This window comes from Coloeus monedula (genome assembly GCF_965178545.1).
Source record: "Coloeus monedula genome assembly, chromosome: 26".
NCBI classification, from domain to species: Eukaryota; Metazoa; Chordata; class Aves; order Passeriformes; family Corvidae; genus Coloeus; species Coloeus monedula.
The window spans coordinates 6,289,184-6,306,578 of NC_138806.1; the positions used below are offsets into that span (position 1 = coordinate 6,289,184).

Here is a 17,395-nt window from a genome sequence, read left to right on the forward strand (position 1 = left end):
ATACCCTTGCACACGCGCGTGTGTGGGTGTAGCAGGCCCGGGGTGGGGGGCTACTCAGCCTGTGCCGCGGGGGCGTGCGGGAGTGAATCACACCGGGCCGGGGCCGCGCTGAGTCACCGGCAGCGCCTCGGGGCCCGGCCGGGTGACGCGGGGGCACACGCGTGTGCACATGTGACACGCGGGGGGAAAGGGAGTGCGTGGCCCTTTAAGGGGCGCGGCCGCATTTCCTGCCCGCCGCCAGGCGGCGCGCGGCGCCGCAGGGGAAGTTCCGCCCCTTCCCCGGGGCCCGGAGTTCGAGTCCCGGCCCCGCCGCTTCCGCCTCCGGGGCCGGGCCGGGGAGGGGAGGGGTCGCGCCGCTGCCATGGTAACGGGGCCGGGGGGGACGGAGGCGGTTTTGGGGGTCCCCTGGGAGAGATCTGGGGTCTCCACGGCGGGGCCACGGAGGGCCCTCACAAAGGGATCTCCGAGGGCCCCCGCGGGCTGAGAGGGGGCAGAGGCGGGGTCCCCTCGGCGAGGTGCGGGATCCTCCCGGGGGTCCCTCACCGAGGGCCCCGCCAGCTTGTTGTGTCCTTCCCAGTCCCATTCTTCCCCCTTTTCCCACAGTCCTGCCACTTCCAGAAGCTTTTTGGGACCGACGGGGAGCTGGAGGACGAGGTGAGGGACCCCCCAAGGGCCTGGGCCCCCCCGGAGCTGCGGTCCGCCCGGACCGACCGAGCTGGGTGAGCTCTGGGGAGCACACGGAGCTGTTTGGATTGCCGGTGTTTGTTTTCCCGCAGGATTTCCTCTCCGCTGTGGAAGATGCAGAGAACCAGTTTGTGATCCCCGGGCATTCCTCACCCAGCGTCGTCCCAGTTCATCCCAGTAAAGCCCCCACCCTGCGGCCCCTCGCCGGGCAGGGCGGGTTCCAGGGACCCCCATCCGGGGGAGCAGCGCCCCAGGATGAGCTGGACAATGACCTTTTCGTGGCCGCCTGCAGGGAGCTGGAGGGTCCCGAGGTGCTCGTGGGGGCCGGCGCTGCCCCGCTGCCCCCCAGGCACCGCGAGAAGCCCCCATGGAAATGCCCAGGGAAGGAGAACACTCAGGAATGTGGGATCCCCAAAAAGCTCAGGGTGGGAGAGGAGCTGGTCCCTGGCTCCGGGGGGGTGCAGGACAGGCAGGGCCCCCTCCCCAGTCCCAAACTGGTGCTGCGGCCCAGCGCGGCCGGTGCCTGCACCCCCAGACCCCCCCCTTCCGTGGGAAAGCCGGGCAGCTCCGGAGGGTGCATCCCTGCTCCGGGGGCTCCGTCCCTGAGGCCTGTCCGAGCATCCCTAGGAGGGAGCAGCTCCTCGGTGCCCTGGACACCCCCAGCACAGAGCTGCCCCCAGCCCTGGCTGCCCCCCGGGCCCCCCTCAGGTCCCCCCGGCCCCCCGAACCCCCCCGTGGTCACCAACCACCTGGTGCAGCTGGTGACAGCAGCCAGCAAAGCCCCCGGGGGGCCCCCCCGAGGCCCCCCACGCAGGGAAAGCCGGCGCTTCCCAGGGCCCGCCGGGATCCTGCCCCAGCAGGTGGGGAACGGGAACAGGGGGGGGAACGGGGTAGAGATGAGGGTGGGATTGGATGGGGATGGGGACAGCATGGGAACGGGGATAAGGATGGGATAGGAATGGAAGGGGGGGGGGATAGGATGGGAATGGGAACGGGGATAAGGATGGGATGGGAATGGAATGGGGGGGGATAGGATGGGAATGGGAACAGGGATAAGGATGGGATGGGAATGGAATGGGGGGGGATAGGATGGGAATGGGGATAAGGATGGGATGGGAATGGAATGGGGTCAGGAATGGAATGGGGGGGGGATAGGATGGGAATGGGAACAGGATGAGGGCTGGGATGGGATGGGAGCAGCAGGTGAAGCGATGCAGATCCCTGGACGTCTCCCCCTCTCCCACAAGCACTCCGGGAAGCTGCTGGAGGAGATCCTGGTTTCTGCTCCCCAAACTCCGGCCCACGGGGCCGTGGCGAAGCCGCGGGCTCAGGTAACCCCCCCCCCACCTCTGCTCTGGCAGATCCCGGTGGGAATCCCAGCAGCACTGCTGGGGCCCCCAGAGCAGGGTGCTGCGTGGGGAGGGAGCCCTGGGGCTCTGTGACCGTGGATGTCCCCAACTCCAGGCCCTGCCCAGCTCCCCGCTGCCCACGGAGGAGGATTTTGGGAAGGGACCCTGGCTGGCCATGAAGACAGAGCTGGGGCTGGATGAGAGGGACCCCGGCTGCTTCCTCCACACCTACAGCGTGGTCATGGTGCTCCGCAAGGTGAGGGTGGCCCAGGATTCGGCTTCCTGCTCTTCCCTCACCCCTCAGAGCTGCTTTTAGGGCTGGGAATCTGTGGGGAGGGGGCTGAGCTGGGCTGAGCACATCCACGTCCCCACGGGTGACGAGGGTTGTAGAATCCTGGAATATCCCACACGGGAAGGGACCCACAAGGATCATGGAGTCCCAGCTCCCGGCCCTGCCCAAGGTTACCCCAAAATCCCCGTTGTGCTGTGCAGGCAGCCCTGAAGCAGCTCCCAAAAAACAAGGTCCCCAGCATGGCTGTGATGATCAAGACCCTGACCAGGAGCAGCGCCGGCGCTGGTGCCGTGTTCCGGGACCCCACAGGTGAGTGGGGCCGTACCTGTGCCCAGCTGGGGTCCCGCCCGTCGCTCCGGGGCTCACGGTCCCGTCCTCGTTCCCAGGGGAGATACAGGGCACAGTGCACCGGCTGCTGCTGGAGCAGAGGCAGAGCGAGCTCCGCGCCGGCTCCGTGCTGCTGCTGAGGCAGGTGAGGAGAGCTGGGGGCTGCTTATCCCACAGGCAGTGGGATCCCATCCCAGGGGAATGCGGTATGGGGAGCTACGGGGGCGGTGACACAGCATATCACCCGTCCCATTCCCAACCCCGTCACACCCTGGAGTTGTGAATGTAAGTATTAGGATAAGGGGAAAAGAGGCACTAGGGTGTTCATGGGGTACATCATCGTTCCCATCCTGTAGCACCCAGGGACTGCAAATATAAATAGGAGAAAAAGGTCTCCCACAGTTTCGCACCTCGGGTTTTTCTCAAGCGTTCATAAAATTTCACCCTTTATCCTAAAATTTCCATAAATAGGGGACTGTAACTTTGGGGTGTTATCTGGGAGCTGGCTCTGCCCCCTCTGTCTGCCCTCTCTGCAGGTGGGGGTCTTCTCCCCCTCCCACCGCAACCACTACCTCAACGTGACCCCCAACAACCTCCTCCGGATCTTCCCGCCGGAGCCCGAGGGTTGCTCCCCCCAGCAGGTGAGTGGGACCCTGCTGGTGGCCCTGGGGAGGTGCTGGGACCCCCAAAGGGGTCTGGGCTATGGGGACCCTCGGGAGGAAGGGGGGAGGGATGGGTAAATGCCCCAGTAATTCATCTCCGCTGGGTTTTGCAGGTCCCTGCCCAGGCTGAGCTGATCCCGGACCCCTCCGCGCAGCCCCCCCAGGGTGTCCCTGTTCCTGAGGATTGGGGACATTCGAGGACAAGTGGACACAGTGCAGAGCAGCATCCAGGGGGCTTCTCCCTGCATCCACCAAGCTCTGGTCCCAGCTGGGAAGAGCCAGTGGGAGCGGATGGATGTGACATGGGTGAGTCAGACCCACTCTGGGAGGCGAGGAAAAGCTCCGTGTCCTGTGGAAAACGGCCCGGTTCCCAACCTGAACAATTCCATGATCCCATACACACACAAAACTCACGGGTCCCATTCCACTGTGCCCTGCAGATGACCTGGACGGGCTCCTGGGAGAGCTGCCCGAGGATTTCTTCTCAGCCTCGGCGCAGGCTGACTGCGGCTGAGCCCGGCGGCTGCTAGTGAGGGTGACGGTGCCGAGGAGCAGGTGACACACCTGCCACCCACCTGCTCCTCTCCCTGCGTGTCGGTGGTGTTTGTTGTGGAGCTGAGAGCTGGGGACACCCGGGGGGCTCACAGCCTCAGCGCTGTTCCCACTGCTCCGGGCACTCCGGCCCCTCTCGCTCCCAAACCTGCATTAAAGGGCTGTTTTGTTTCTGCATCACCTTTGTCCTCGTGTGTCACCCCTCTGTCCCTTCCCGGAGGGTCTCTGCTCTCCCTGGGCAGGAGGGCCATTCCCCCCAGGGTCTCACAGCCCCGCAGGGTTGGGGGATCCCCAGATCTCACCCCGTGGGACGTCCCCACCTCGCACCCACCAACAGGTTAAACTCCCCGGCACCCCGTGACTCTGTTTACCGCCCAGGAGTTATTTATAGGGCCCCTGGCTCTGGGATTTGATTCCACATCCGTGTGTGGGGCGCAGCCCTATTTATAACCCCCCAGGCGCAGGGCGCCGGCCGCTGCCCCTCAGATCCCTCTGCCCTCCCGGGGTGCCCATGGCCCACGAAACCTTCGCCTTCAGCTCCTCGGCGCTGCGCTCGCTGCGGCTGCAGCGGGAGCTGCTGGAGCGGGAGGATCGCCGGAGAGCCCTGGCCCGGGAATCGGCCTCGCGCCGCTTCCTGCCCGGGACCCCCCGAGCCCCCCCGAGCCCCCCCCGGCGGCGCCAGTTCTGCCGGGACCCCGCCGTGCACAACGCCCTCTACGCCGGGGACCTGCCGCGCGTCCAGAGCATCTTCAGGGACGAGGCCACCGCGAATTTGGTGTTGGAGATGGTCAGCGAGGAGCTGGTGTGGTCACCGGAGCAGGGTACGGGACCGGGGGTGCGACTGGGGGTCCTTTCTTCCTTCTCCCTTCTCCTTTCTCCCTTCCCTCCATTCCCCTGCAGAATGAGTGGGGAGCCAGGAAAAGGAAAGGGGGTGTCGGGCAAGGGTGCAGCTCCAGGCGGGCTGGGGGAGCAAGGCTGGCTGCTGCTCCAGTCTGTGGGTGAGGGGGGGTCTGGTGCAGGGTGGGTGTGCAGGGCAGCCCCCACGGGTGCCCCACTGCTCCCCCCACCTCCGGCAGGGCTGTGGGTGGGTGGGGATGGGTGAGGGGGGGTCCGGCAGGGTTGGGCTATCCGTCAGCCCCCCGTGCCCGCTGACCCCCGCAGGGCTGTGGGTGTTGAGCCCCCGCCGGCAGCACACCTCTGCCCTGCGCATCGCTGCCGCCCGCGGCTACGAGGACTGTGCCCGGCACCTGCTGCTGCGGGGGGCGGCCGTGGACGCCGTGGTGGGGGGCCGGGCCCCCCTGCACGACAGCGTGGCCGCCCCCCACCCCAACTGCACCCGCCTGCTCCTGGCCTTTGGTGCCAACCCCAACGTGCTGAGCGCCGACGGCTCGGCCCCGCTGCACCTCTGCACCGCGCCCCACAGCCTCAGGTACGGGGGGGCACCTGCATGGGGGGCTGGCCAGGGTGGGGCTCATCTGCATGAGAGGCCCCGCCCATGGATTCGTCATTCCTGCCCCACCCACGCAGCCTGGGAGCCAGGGGCCTGTGGGGTGTCCTGCGGGGGTCCCTGGGGTGTCCCTGGGGCTGTTCCGTGGGAGCCAGGGCTCTCCGGTATGTCCTGGGGATGCCCCTAGGGGTATCTCACGGGAGCCAGATCTCTCTGGCGTGTCCTGGTCGTGTCCCCTCACCCTATTCCCTCCGCTCCAGGTGCGCAGAGCTGCTGCTGGCGCACGGGGCGCAGGTGAACCTGGGCACACGGGACAGGCAGGTGACAGCCCTGCACGTGGCGGCGCGCCAGGGGCTGGTGGCCCATGTGGAGCTGTACCTGCACCACGGCGCCGACCCCTCCCGGCGCACCCACCAGGGCGAGACCCCCCTGAACGCGGCGGCCGCCGCGGCCGAGCGCCCCGAGGACTCCGAGCGGTTCCTGCGCGTGGCCGAGCGGCTGCTGGCGGCCGGCGCTGACCCCCGGGCCGCGGGGCGCAAGGGCCACACGCCGCTGCACAACGCCTGTGCCAACGGGCACCCCGCGCTGGCCCGGCTGCTGCTGCGCCACGGCGCCGATGCCACCGTCCCCAACGGCGCCGGCGACACCCCCATGGACTGCGCCCTCCGCGCCGTGCACGAGTACCGGGAGCAGCGGCCCGAGGAGACCATCGCGCTCCTGCTCGAGCACGGTGCCCTCCCCGCGCACCCCAAGGTGGGGAACGGGGCTGACGGGGGCACGGGGTGGTGGCAGTGGCGGTGTCACGCCTCGGTGACACAGCTCTGCTGGCAGATGCTCAGGCTGTGCTGCCAGCACCCGCCGGCGCTGGAGGTGATGCTCAACGCCTACGACCGCGTGCCCCCCGCCGACGGCTGGGTGGAGGCCGTGCCCCCCGAGCTGTGGGAGGTAAGGGGGTGTTCTGGAATGTCCTGGGGTGTCCTGGGCTGTCCCCGTGTCCCAAGCCCAGCTAACTGACCCCCGTGTCCCCCACGTGCAGGAGCACCAGGAGTTCTATGCCTCGGCCGTGCGCATGGCGGGACGGCCCCGGCGGCTGCAGCACCTGGCACGTGTGGCCATCCGGCATCACCTGGGTGCCCGCTGTCACACCGCTGTCCCCAGGCTGGCACTGCCGCCTCCCCTGCGCTGCTACCTCCAGCTGCCCATCGAGGGGCTCATCTCCTGAGGGCACAACATGTGTCCCCGCTGGTGTACCTTTCATGTGTCCCCTCCACGTCCCCCTCGTGCCCTGGTGTCATTAAAGGACGTGGCAGAGGTGGCTCTTGGGGCGTCTTTGTGCCTGTGCGACCCGCGTGGGCCATGGCAGCTGCTGCGGGTGCCCGGGGCCTGGGGCGGGCAGAGCCAGGGGGTCACAGGTGGCAGGGAGGGCACAGATGGGCCCTGGAGGATGTGGGGACTTGGGGAGGGGGTGGCACCGCGGCCGGGGGGCGTCAGGCCCCGGTCAGGCCCCCGGGGGGGGGGGGGGGGGGTCAGCCCGGGGGTTCCCACGCGGCTCCCGAGGCCCCGCCCCGCCGGGTCCGTGACCACGCCCCCCCGGCCCACCAATGGGCGCGTCCCTCTCGCTCCGCCCCATTGGTCACGCCCAGTGGGCGTGGCTCGTGAGCGCGGCCGTGACGCGCCGCGCGCGCGCCCGCCGCCTCCTCCCGCCCCCTGGCGGCGGCGCCCTGTGACGTGGCGCTTCCGGCGCGCGGGCGGCGGCGGCGGGAGGCGGTGAGTGGGGGGGGGGGGGGGGACACCCCGGGACCCCCGGGGATGGCGGGGACACCCCGAGACCGCGGGGGCTGACAGGGACACACCGGCACCCCCCGGAATGGCCGGGGATGGCAGGGTCGCACCGGGACCCCCGGGGCTGGTAGGGACGCCCGGGACACACGGCGACCGGCAGGGACACACCGGGACCTCCGGGGACGGACAGGGACTGCCCCGGTTCCTCCCGCCCCGCGGTGCCCGGGCCCCGCTAACCGCATCGCTCTGCTCCGTCCAGGTCGGGGATGGCCTGACCCTGCCCTGCCGGGCACCGAGGGGCTGCGGGAGCCTCCGGGAGCCTCCGCCGGGCCCGCTAAGGTGAGCGCAGCGCTGCCGGTTTGGTCCTTCGGAAGCGAGGAGGAAAATCCGCAGCGAGGAACTCCCGTCTCTGCGGATCTGCGGGCACCGGGAGCAGCCCCGGGGTCTGTTCTGAGCCCGAAGGTGGCACCGGGGCAGCCCCCGGGGTCCCCGCTGCCGCCGCACAGCCCGGTCACACCGGGCACCGGGAGATCGAGGCGGGGATAAAGGTCCCCGGCTGAGCGGGGGGGTCCCGGAGATGGAGCCCCCGGCCGCCCCCCTCATCCTGGGGGTGGGGGACGAGGTGACGCTGGTGGCCGGGGTGGCCGTGCTGGTGCTGGCGCTGGTGCTGGCCTGGCTGTCCACGTACGTGGCCGATGGCAGCGGCCAGCTCCTGGGCACCGGGGACGCGGCCGTCATCCGCCTCGGGCCCCTCCCGCCCTACGCGGGGCCCGCGGGCGCGGCCGAGGCCCCGGAGCCCCCCAGGGCCCCCGAGAACGCGGAGGAGAAAACAGAGGAGGAAGGGGGGGCGGCGGCACAGGGGGACAGCGGGAGCCCCCCCGATCCCGGCCTGGAGCAGCTGCTGGACGTGCGGAGCTTGTCCCAAGGCGCCGCTGAGCCCCGTGCCCCCGGGGCGGGGGACGTGTGCCCCGGCCTCATCAAGATCCGCCTCAAGTTCCTCAACGACACCGAGGAGGTGGCGGTGGCCCGGCCCGAGGACACCGTGGGGATTCTCAAGAGGTGAGTCCCGAGGGACAGGGGACATGGGGAGCACTGCCGGGTTGGCAGCACTCCCCTCCCCAGCTCCTGTACCCCCCCCTCCCCCGCTGCAAACAGCCCCCTCCCACAGAACGGGGGTGGGCTTTTATTCCTATTGCTGTGCCAAAAATACCGAGGGGTGTGGGCTTTAAAACAACGAGTTTAAAAGAGACGGCGTGGTGGCAGTACCATTGCTGTCCCCCCCGAGCTGCCCCCTCCCCGTTTAACAGGGGGGGGCTTCTACCCAGGTGGGTCCATGAGCGCCGTCTCTGCCCCCTCCAACCTCTTCCCTCCTCCACAGCAAATACTTCCCGGGCCAGGAGAGCCAGATGAAGCTCATCTACCGCGGGCAGCTGCTGCAGGACCAGGCGCGGACGCTGCGCTCACTCCGCATCACCGACAACTGTGTCATCCACTGCCACCGCTCCCGGGGGGCCACCGTGGCCACCCCTGCCCTGCCCGAGCCCGGCCCCGCCGGCCCCGCAGCCCCCGGGCTGCCCCTGGGCGGGGGGAGCCTCATGGTCCCCACGGTCATGGTGGTGCTGGCACTCGGGTGGTATTTCCGTATCAACTACCGGCAGCTCTTCACAGCCCCGGCCACCGTGTCCCTGATCGGTGTCACCGTCCTGGTCACCTTCCTGGCCTTCGGGGTGTATGGACAGGCGGGATGAGGCGGGAAGGAGCTGGGGAGGCACCACGCTGTCCCTGTCCCCATGCTGTGGGAGCTCAGCGTGTCCGTCCCAGCCTTGCTGCCGGACTTTACCTCCCAAAAAGGGGCTGTGCCCCCCCCAAACTCCATTCCCCCTCTCCCAGCCCCAATCCCAGCTCCGGTGGAGTGGGACAGCACTGGAAAGGGCCGCGGCTTCTTCCCAAGGACTTTTTAAAGCAAATAAAGGGTGTCAAGGCACCCCAGTGGTCGCCTTCCTGCCCTGGGGGCTGCTCACTCTCTCACCCACCTACAGTTTTGGGGGGTTATAAAAACAAATCCAGCCCCAATTGTGGCTGCTGGAGTGGGGGGAGATCGATGTGGGGGGGTAGAGGCCCTGGTTAATTAATGAGCCGTAATTAATGCCAGAGATACCAAGTCAAGATGCAGTTTTATTTACAGGGGCAGCCACAACCCACTCACGGGACACACAGACCTCACAAGGGCTCAGCTCCCCCTCGGGGGGGGACACGCACAAACACTGGGGGAGGGGGGGGCTGAGGACACCGACCTGGGGGGTGTCACAGGGCACGGTCTGAGCCCCCCAAGCCCTGTTACCACCCCTTGGACCCCAAATGGCAGCGCCTCTCCTGCAGCTGAAGGGGCTCAGGCTGCTCCCCCCACACCCCCAGCCCGCCGTGCCCCCCCAGGCAGTTTGGGGTGGTCCCCCGTGGTTTTGGGTGCCCACAGCCCCGTCCTCAAGCCCCGGGGCACGCGAAGGCCAGCTTGGCATGCTCCGGGGGCCAGACCCCCCCAGCCCCAAAGCCACACCAGGAGGGACCACACGGGGGTCTCCATGCAGTGGGGGGCCTGCAGCGTTTTGAGGTGCCCAGGGCTCTGCAGGACCCCCCCAGCCCAGCCTTTAGCAGCAGTTTGAAAACAATAGTGAATCTGGAGTCGAGAGCACCATAATTTGTGAGTCCCAGCGAGAGGACGAGCCACGGCACCAGGGTGGAGGGACAGACACAGCTCCCCCGGGGACATATGGCCAAAGGGGGGGTCAGCCAGCCATGGAGGGGGACAGCGGAGGGGATGGAGCCAACCCTGTCCCCAGCACAGCCCCTGCGATGGAGAACAGCTGCGGGAGGGGAGCACAGGTCAGGGGGTGACCTGGATCCAGCCAGAGGGACCTGTCCCCCCCCGGCCCGCACAGCGGGGCGCTGGTCCCGGCCTTCCCAAACAAAAGTGGAGCCTGTGGGGCTGCAAACCCTGCCAGAGCTGTGGGGGGTTCCCACTGACTCCCCGATTGGAGCAGCAGCTCCCCAGGCACACGCCGGGGGGACACGGAGCTGCCCTGGGGACAGAGGTGTGGGGGGCTCTGCGCTGAAGCCGGGCTGTGCTTCCCCCCCCAGTTTTGCTCCAATCCCAGCTCCCCCCAGAGGTCCCTGGCAGGTGGGGTCCCCCTTCCCCAAAGTTTGGTGCAGGGATGGTCACAGCAGCTACCCCGCCCCCAGACCCACCCCCAAACATGAAGGATGCAGCATGCAGCCCCCCGTGACCCCGCTGTGTGGGCACTGCCAGGCACCCAGGACCCCCAACAGCTGAATGCAGGCACGGCTGAACAGATTTGGGGGGTGAGAGGGTCCCCACTTCTCCCCCTCCAGTGTGACCCCCCCTCCTGAGCCAGCCCGACCAGCGAGTGCCAGCCCGGGGTAGGGAGGGGGGCAGCCCCAGGGTGGGGGGCTCACCCCAAAACCCCGGGGCAGGGGGCATTCACAGCCTCCTAACCCAGACCCCGACCTGCCCAGGGTGTTCAGGTGCCCCCCACCCCACTGGGTAAGTGAGGAGCAGGTGTGGGGGGGCACGGGTGGCTCTGGGGGCGCTGGGAGGGGAAGGGGGGCTGTACCCCCATGTCCAAGCGAGACGCCCTGACGGGAGCCCCACGTACAAAAACTGTCACAGAATAAATAGAGGCACCGGGACAGGGGGGAAGGAAGGGGGGCACCAATGGGGGCTCCCCAAATCCAGCCCCATCCAGCGACAGCCGAGTCCTCCGTGCTCCGGTACCCGCATTGTGTCCGGCCCAGGGGTGCCTGGGGGCTGTCCTGACCCCTGTCCATCCCTCTGTCCGTCCTGCCCCTCCCCAGCTCCGCGGGGCTCAGTTGATGTCATCGTAGATGCTGGGGGTGTGGGGGGCGGGGGGCTTGGGCTTCTTCTTCTTGCTGGAGCCGAGCCCTGGGGCGCCACTCACCAGCCCTAAGTGGGGCTTCTTTTTCTTGGTCTTGCGGGACTCGGAGTTGTTTGTACCTGGGGAGGGGAGAAAGGAAAGAAATGGGGGTGTCAGGGAGGAGATGGGCCCCACAACAGAGTGGATGATGCCCATCTCTGATCAACACCCAAGAAAACCTACCCCAAAATGTTCCTCCCCCTCCCAGGTGGGTGACAAGGTGCTCCAGGCTTTGGATGGAGCCACGGTCTGTTCATCCCCTCTTGTACTGGGGAGATGCCAGAACAGCCAGTTTTGCCCCCACTGAGGGATCTGTGCCCCAGGATTTGCCCCTCAGAGGGGTCTGTGACCCAGGATTTGTTCCCCACTCCCCTGAACACTCACTGGCTTTGGAGGAGGCTGAGTCGGAGGGGGAGATGTCAGAGGAGCCATCCCACTGCAGGCGGCTCATCAGGGCCTGGCTCTCGGCCACCTCGAAGCTGTCGTTCTCCACGCCGCCCTCGGCCTCGGGCAGGGACCTGGGCACGGGTGTTATGGACGGACAGTGGGGACAGAGGCTCCCCCAGATGCCAGGGGGATGCCCAGGGGCTCGGCCCAGCTCCCCGCCCCGCTGGGCTGCACATCCCAACCCCAGCCCTGGGCTCCCATCCCCTCCAGGCCTCCCTGGGGCTGTCCCTGTCCCCAGCCCCACCTGAGCACCCCGTGCAGCCCCCCCAGCCCCTGTTCCACGGGACCATGGCCCCGGGACCTCGGGGACCCCGACTCTGCACCCACTTACGCGGAGGGCCCAAGGAGGTAAACCCGGACTGCCCTGCGCTGCTCATCCGTGTGCTGGGGACACCGCAGGGACCTGGGGACGAGACACGGGACTGAGATGGGCCCTCCCCCCTCCCATGGGGATGAGGGCATACTGGGGACCCCCGGGAAGCCCCCCCAGAGTGAGCAGGGCCAGGCCTCACCTGGTGCACATCTTCTTGGTGTGTTCGGAGATGACCCCGCATTGCTGGGGAGGGAAGGGACAGGTGAGTGACCCCTGGGCTGTGCTGCACCCTCACAGCCCTGGGGTCCCCCTGTCTCCCAGTGCTGTGTCTCAGACAAAGCAGCCACTGCCCCAAGAGCAGGACCTGCTGCCTGTCCCTGTTCCCAGCCTGGAAACCAGCCCCAGTGGGATGGAGCCCAGCTCGGAGAGACCCCAGGGTCCCATCCCCGGTGGTGCCCCCCCATGCAGCTGGGGACCCCCTGTCCCCGCACCGTGGTGAGCAGCGTCCGCAGCTCCTCGGGGCCCAGCGTCTCGTAGTTGATTCCAGCCGAGTTGCTGTACTGGGGGGCAGAGAGCAGGGTCAGGGCGGGGGGAGCTGGGGGGACCTTCCTGAGGGGGCAGTAGGACCCCCCCGGGGGGGCGGAGGAGGGACTGGCAACCATCTCCCCCCATCCCAGGCTCACCTTGAAGGGATCGGGGTTCCCGCCGATCTCGCCTGGGAGAGAGGAGGGCTGAAGGGGGTCCTGCCCACGGCCTGGCCCTGCCCGGGACCCCCAGTGCCCCCTCCCACAGCCACCGGCCCCGGCCAGGGAGAGCCCCGCCTCCCCACAAGCCCCACCCACTGCAGCTGCCCCACCCACCCAAATACCCCACCCCTCCCATGTGCCACGCCCACCCAAGCCACGCCTCCCCCCGGTGTGAGCCCCCCCCATTTCCCAGCCCCACCCAGGCGTGCAAGCCCCGCCCCCTCACCATTTTTGTGTTTCAGGGACTTGGACCTGCGGGGCGAGTTGGGGTTCTGCAACGAGAGGGGGGTGTTGGGGGCGTCCTGTGTCCCCTCGCGCCCCCCGCCCTTCCCTGCACCTCTCACCCCTCACCTTATCCGATTTCCTCTTCTTTGCTGTGGGGAGAGATACAGAAGGGACAGATTTGATTCAGCCCCAAGCCCAGAGCCGCCGCCTCCCCAGGGCCAGGGCCAGCACACACAACCAGCCAGGAGCGGGGTTCAGGATGTGTCCCCCACCCCTCAGGACACCAGGGACCCCTCCCCACCTTTCTTCTCGGAGCCATAGGACCAGTCGTTGTCATTGATGTCATCGTTGTCCTCCTGGTCACTCTCCGACTTGTTCAGGTTGTTGCTGCTCGCGATCCTTAGCAGGGAGGGAGGTCATGGCTGGGATCTGCCCCACCTCCTCCCCAGCACCCCAGGACTGTCCATCCTGCACCTCCCATCCTCCCCTGCACCCAGGGGTCCAGACAGGAGTCCCCAGCAGCCACTGAGGCAGGGGGGACAGAGGACCCAGGGTTCCCGGCTTATTCTCCTGGTAGGGGTGAACTGGTGGGGAGGAACAAGAGGAGCTCCAGGGAGGAACCAAGCTGGACATCCCCACGATGAAAAGAGAGGACTGCAGAGACCTGGACGCTGAATTCCCATCCCAGGCTCATCAGTGCCCGAATCCACAGCTTCCCACAGGGAAGAGACCCAGCCTCAGCCCACCTCGTGCCTCGGTTTCCCCCGGGGAGCACCCGCAGCCCCGGGTCCCACCTGCGGTTGGCGATGCGGCTGCTGTTGCGGCCCATGCCCAGGCACTTCTCCAGGTGAGGGGCGAAGCGGGAGGCGGCGATGCTGCGGCTGCAGTTGGGGCACACACACTCCTTGTTCTTCCACTGGTTGTACACCTGCCCGAAGATGTCCACACCCGGCTGGTCCACGATCTCTGCGGGGGGACACATTCAGCCCCTGCCCTGGGACCCCCGCTCTGCTCTGGGGGGGGGGTCCTGGGGGCTGCCAGAGCCTCTCCATAGCCTCAATGTGACTCGGGGGAACTGAAACCAGTGGCAGTGCTGCCAGGGGGTCTCTGCTACCTCCCATCCACACCCCAGCTGTGCCCCCCAGGGCTCAGCACCGTGTTCTGGGGTTCAGTGACACACTCCCCACCCCCCATTTACCCCTCTGGGACAGTCTGGTCACTGTTGGGGGGACATTTGGATATTTAATCCCCCTCAACACCCCTCAAACCCAAATCCCTGTGTGTGGGGACCACCAATCCCCCACAGCCTCTCTGGGAGCTGGGGCCTGGCTGTGCCCCTGTCACCAGCGTCACCCCGACTCTGGGGGCCTTGGGGGGCTCACCAAAGTCCTTCATGCTGTCGGGGTCCGTGTCATCCAGGAAGAAGTACCCACACTTGACAGCCCGGTGCACCTCGAAGCAGAGCCCCAGGCAGGCATCCTCCACCAGCTCCGTGTAGATCTCGTGTGCGATGGCCTGGGGGGCCGGGGGGGCTGTTAGGGACTGGGGGGGACACATGGACACCCCAGGGGACAGACAGACCCCCGGGGGGGCAGCTCACCTCCAGTTTGCTGTTATCCAGGCCAGACAAAGACATATCCTCCATTTTCATTTGCAGCTGCTCACGGAGAAGTCACACCGAACGCTCATAGCACGGGACACGGGGGGCTGGGGGCACGGGGGGGTCTCACTGGCACCTCAACCCCCACCAGCAGACCCCTCCCCAACTCCCTTTCCAGCCAAAATCTCACTGCACACCCCGGCATGTCCCCAAGATGTGCTCTGGGGGTCCCCAAGAGAAAGAGTTCCAGGGTTAAACCCTCCAGGAGAGAAGCTGGGGGAGGCTTGGGGGGGCTTGGGGGTCTCCCAGCTGGGCATGTTTCCCCCCCGCCTGGCATGGATCCCCCCCAGGTTAGTGGGAGACACTGGCTGCCACAGGGCAGATGTCCCCTGTGCCCCACTGCGTCCATCCTACTGTCCCCGCACCCCTCAGGCCAGCCTGGGACATGCCCGGCCTTCACAAAGGTGTCAGGCTCCCCCAGGAGCCCCACCTCACCCCCCCAGTGTCTCTGGACTGTAGGCGGGCACAGGGGACTCGGGGTGCCCCCAAACTGCCCCCCTGCCAGGAGCAGGGTTTTGCTGCATCACCCTTCCTTGCAGCAGACGGACAGGGGACAGGGCAGGGAGGGGAGCACTGTCTGCCCCCCCAAAGGGGGGCCTGGCCTCCCCCCCACAGTGGGAGTCCAAAGACCCCAAACTCATGGTCAGCCCCCCCCCCTAGCACCCAGTGGTATCCCTGATTGTCATGGAGCAGGGGGGACTCTGACCCTGGGATGGGGGGGACATGAGAGGGGTCTCCATGTCCCCCCTGTATACCCCAATCCCACTGATCCAAGGATTTCTTCCTTCCACAAAGGAAAGAGGAACCAGGGGCTGGAATTGGCTCAGCCCCCAGGACCCCCAAGGCTGAGGCAGAAAAGGGAGGGGAAGAAGGGGGGGCTCCGGGGGGCTCCCATAGGGCTGGGGGGGCCCAGGGAGGGTCCCAAGGGCTCTCAGGATCAGGGCCGTGGGGTAGGAAACGAGGGTTCTCAGGGCCTGGGGGCCCAGGGATGGTTCTGGGAGCTCTCAGGAGAGGAGGGAGGGGGGTACAGACAGGAAAGGGGGAAAGGGGGGCTCAGGAGGGTCTCCAGCAGGTCTGGGGGAGACAAGGGAGGGCCCTGGGGCTCTCGGGAGTGGATGGAAGAACAGGAAAAGGGGGGAGGAAGGGAGATCTCAGGGCCTGGGGGGGGTCTTACATAGGGCTGGGAGCCCAGTGGGGTTTGGGGGGACCCTCAGGAATAGGGGGCGTAGGAAAGGGGGTAGAAGGGGATCTCAGGAGTCCCCGACAGGTCTGGGGGGGGGCCCTGAGAGGGCCCCAGGGGCTCTCAAGTAGAGAGCGAGGGAAGGGAAGGGGAGGCTCAGGACCTGCGGATCCCGGGGAAGGTCCCGGGGCCTCTCCGGACGGGGGTGGGAGGGCACAGGCGGGGCGGGCCCGGAGAGGGTCCCGGGGATGATCCCGGGCGGATCGCGGGGCCCCCGAGCGCCGGGGGGGGGATCCCGGGGAGCTCCGGGGCGGGGTCAGCGGGCCCCTCTCCGGTGCGGCGGGGCCCCACGGCCGGGCAGGGCCCCGGAGGGCGGGAGCCCCAGGCCGGGAGGGGCGGATCGGGCGGTCACTCACCGGCGCGGAGGGTCCGCCGGGGCCGGGGCGGGGCCGGGTCAGCGCCCCCCGCCGCTCCGGCGCGGGGCCCGGCGGCGGCTCGCCATGGTCGGGGCCGGTGGGGGCCGGTCCGGGCCGTGCCGGGGCCGTGCCGGGCGGACGGAGCGGCCGGGCCGGGCCTGGCGGTGCCTCCGCCCGGCGGCGGCGGCGGCGGCGGCGGCGGCCGAGGGGGGTGAGGGGGGTGAGGGAGGGGCGGGGCGGCGCGCCCGGCGCGCGCACGGCCCGGCCCCGCCCCCGCGGCCCCGGCCAATGGGGAGGCCCCGTGAGGGGCCGTGGCCAATGGGAGGGGCCGGAGCCGCCGCCGCCGCGCGGGGCCGCGGCCTCGTCAGGGGGCGCGGGGGAGGGGCGGGGCGGGGCGCGAGGCGGACGGGCCGCAGGGGGCGGGGCTGCGGGGGGCGGGGCCGGCGGGGCCCTCAGAGCCCCTCGGCGGGAGCCGGCAGCCCCGGGCCCCCCGTGACACCGACCGCCCGATCCCGGGGCTCCGGGGCTCCCCCGTGACACCGACCGCCCGATCGCGGGGCTCCGGGGCTCCCCCGTGACACCGACCGCCCGATCCCGGGGCTCCGGGCCCCCCCCGTGACACCGACCGCCCGATCCCGGGCCCCCTGTGACACCGACCGCCCGATCCCGAGGCTCCGGGCCCCCCCCGTGACACCGACCGCCCGTCCCCGCCGCCCCCCCGCCCTGTGGATCCCCGCCATCTCCAGGGATCCCCCATCCCACGGATCCATCCCCCCCCAGGGATTTCCCCCATCCCCACGGGACCCCCCCATTCCTCTGGAGTCCCATCCCAAGGATCGCCCTGTCCCCGTGAATCCTCTCATCCCTACAGACCCCACTCAGAGATCCCGGGGCCGTTCCAGATCCACGGATGCCTTCAGACCCCAACCCACTCCCACTGAAGTCCCTGCAAGCCCTTGTGGATCCCCCCAAAATGACCCCTTCGGGATTGCCCCCCGCAGTGGATCCCCTCCAAGTGCATCCCACGGGAGGGAGGAAGAACACTCCTCACACTTGTCCTTTTGTTTTTTCCTAAAGTTTTATTTTTTATAGTAATGACATGAGAACAGAAACATTATTTTTCACTTTATTATACAAAAAAAAAAAAAAAAAGAAAAATAAGGAAAAACAAAAAACCCCAAAAAACTCAAAAATAAACAAAACAAAACAAAAAAAGAACCGAAACCCCAAGCAAACCAGGAAACCGGGGACGCGACCCCCGCGTCCCGCTCAGCCGTACAAATTCCAAGTCGGGATCATTATTATTTTTCTTTTTTTTTTCCTTTTTTTTTTTGTCTTTTTTTTAAACCTACAAAAACACTCT

The 17,395-nt window shown here is 67.9% G+C and overlaps 4 protein-coding genes across 5 annotated transcripts; 3 read left to right on the forward strand and 1 right to left on the reverse strand.

Moving 5' to 3' along the window:
- Positions 1–178: 178 nt before the first annotated feature.
- Positions 179–4,043, forward strand: HROB (homologous recombination factor with OB-fold). The gene is made up of 10 exons (XM_082297340.1): positions 179–364; positions 604–654; positions 777–1,544; positions 1,932–2,015; positions 2,149–2,289; positions 2,526–2,634; positions 2,712–2,797; positions 3,189–3,293; positions 3,428–3,620; positions 3,755–4,043. The coding sequence occupies exons 1-10, from the start codon at positions 362–364 to the stop codon at positions 3,826–3,828; spliced, it is 1,614 nt and encodes a 537-aa protein (XP_082153466.1). The 5' UTR covers positions 179–361; the 3' UTR covers positions 3,829–4,043.
- A 236-nt stretch (positions 4,044–4,279) lies between these two features.
- ASB16 (ankyrin repeat and SOCS box containing 16) lies at positions 4,280–6,607 on the forward strand. The gene is made up of 5 exons (XM_082297346.1): positions 4,280–4,687; positions 5,028–5,295; positions 5,574–6,066; positions 6,145–6,258; positions 6,350–6,607. Exons 1-5 carry the CDS (start codon positions 4,378–4,380, stop codon positions 6,533–6,535), a joined length of 1,371 nt encoding a protein of 456 aa, XP_082153472.1. The 5' UTR covers positions 4,280–4,377; the 3' UTR covers positions 6,536–6,607.
- A 429-nt stretch (positions 6,608–7,036) lies between these two features.
- Positions 7,037–9,100, forward strand: TMUB2 (transmembrane and ubiquitin like domain containing 2). 2 transcript variants are annotated; one of them, XM_082297358.1, is made up of 3 exons: positions 7,037–7,080; positions 7,355–8,154; positions 8,474–9,100. In XM_082297358.1, exons 2-3 carry the CDS (start codon positions 7,673–7,675, stop codon positions 8,841–8,843), a joined length of 852 nt encoding a protein of 283 aa, XP_082153484.1. In that variant the 5' UTR covers positions 7,037–7,080; positions 7,355–7,672; the 3' UTR covers positions 8,844–9,100. The 2 variants fall into 2 exon arrangements, with proteins under 2 accessions (XP_082153484.1, XP_082153485.1); XM_082297359.1 differs by lacking the exon at positions 7,037–7,080 and adding an exon at positions 7,127–7,222.
- Positions 9,101–10,334: 1,234 nt separating this feature from the next.
- ATXN7L3 (ataxin 7 like 3) lies at positions 10,335–16,201 on the reverse strand. The gene is made up of 13 exons (XM_082297355.1): positions 16,033–16,201; positions 14,377–14,483; positions 14,159–14,291; positions 13,571–13,742; positions 13,078–13,175; positions 12,903–12,925; positions 12,778–12,823; positions 12,489–12,520; positions 12,297–12,365; positions 12,005–12,048; positions 11,824–11,895; positions 11,430–11,563; positions 10,335–11,125 (listed from the first exon to the last, which is right to left on the reverse strand). The coding sequence occupies exons 2-13, from the start codon at positions 14,425–14,427 to the stop codon at positions 10,977–10,979; spliced, it is 1,023 nt and encodes a 340-aa protein (XP_082153481.1). The 5' UTR covers positions 14,428–14,483; positions 16,033–16,201; the 3' UTR covers positions 10,335–10,976.
- Positions 16,202–17,395: the final 1,194 nt, after the last annotated feature.

Coding starts and splice junctions, on each gene's coding strand:
- ATXN7L3 (XM_082297355.1), bottom strand. CDS start 14,427: ATGAAAATGGAGGATATGTCTTTGTCTGGCCTGGATAACAGCAAACTG. Junction 14,292..14,376: donor TGGATAACAGCAAACTGGAG/GTGAGCTGCCCC, acceptor CCGGCCCCCCAG/GCCATCGCACACGAGATCTA. Junction 13,176..13,570: donor AGCCGCATCGCCAACCGCAG/GTGGGACCCGGG, acceptor CTCCCTGCTAAG/GATCGCGAGCAGCAACAACC.
- HROB (XM_082297340.1), top strand. Junction 3,294..3,427: donor AGGGTTGCTCCCCCCAGCAG/GTGAGTGGGACC, acceptor TGGGTTTTGCAG/GTCCCTGCCCAGGCTGAGCT. Junction 3,621..3,754: donor AGCGGATGGATGTGACATGG/GTGAGTCAGACC, acceptor TGTGCCCTGCAG/ATGACCTGGACGGGCTCCTG.
- ASB16 (XM_082297346.1), top strand. CDS start 4,378: ATGGCCCACGAAACCTTCGCCTTCAGCTCCTCGGCGCTGCGCTCGCTG. Junction 5,296..5,573: donor ACCGCGCCCCACAGCCTCAG/GTACGGGGGGGC, acceptor CCTCCGCTCCAG/GTGCGCAGAGCTGCTGCTGG. Junction 6,259..6,349: donor TGCCCCCCGAGCTGTGGGAG/GTAAGGGGGTGT, acceptor CCCCACGTGCAG/GAGCACCAGGAGTTCTATGC.
- TMUB2 (XM_082297358.1), top strand. CDS start 7,673: ATGGAGCCCCCGGCCGCCCCCCTCATCCTGGGGGTGGGGGACGAGGTG. Junction 8,155..8,473: donor ACCGTGGGGATTCTCAAGAG/GTGAGTCCCGAG, acceptor CCTCCTCCACAG/CAAATACTTCCCGGGCCAGG.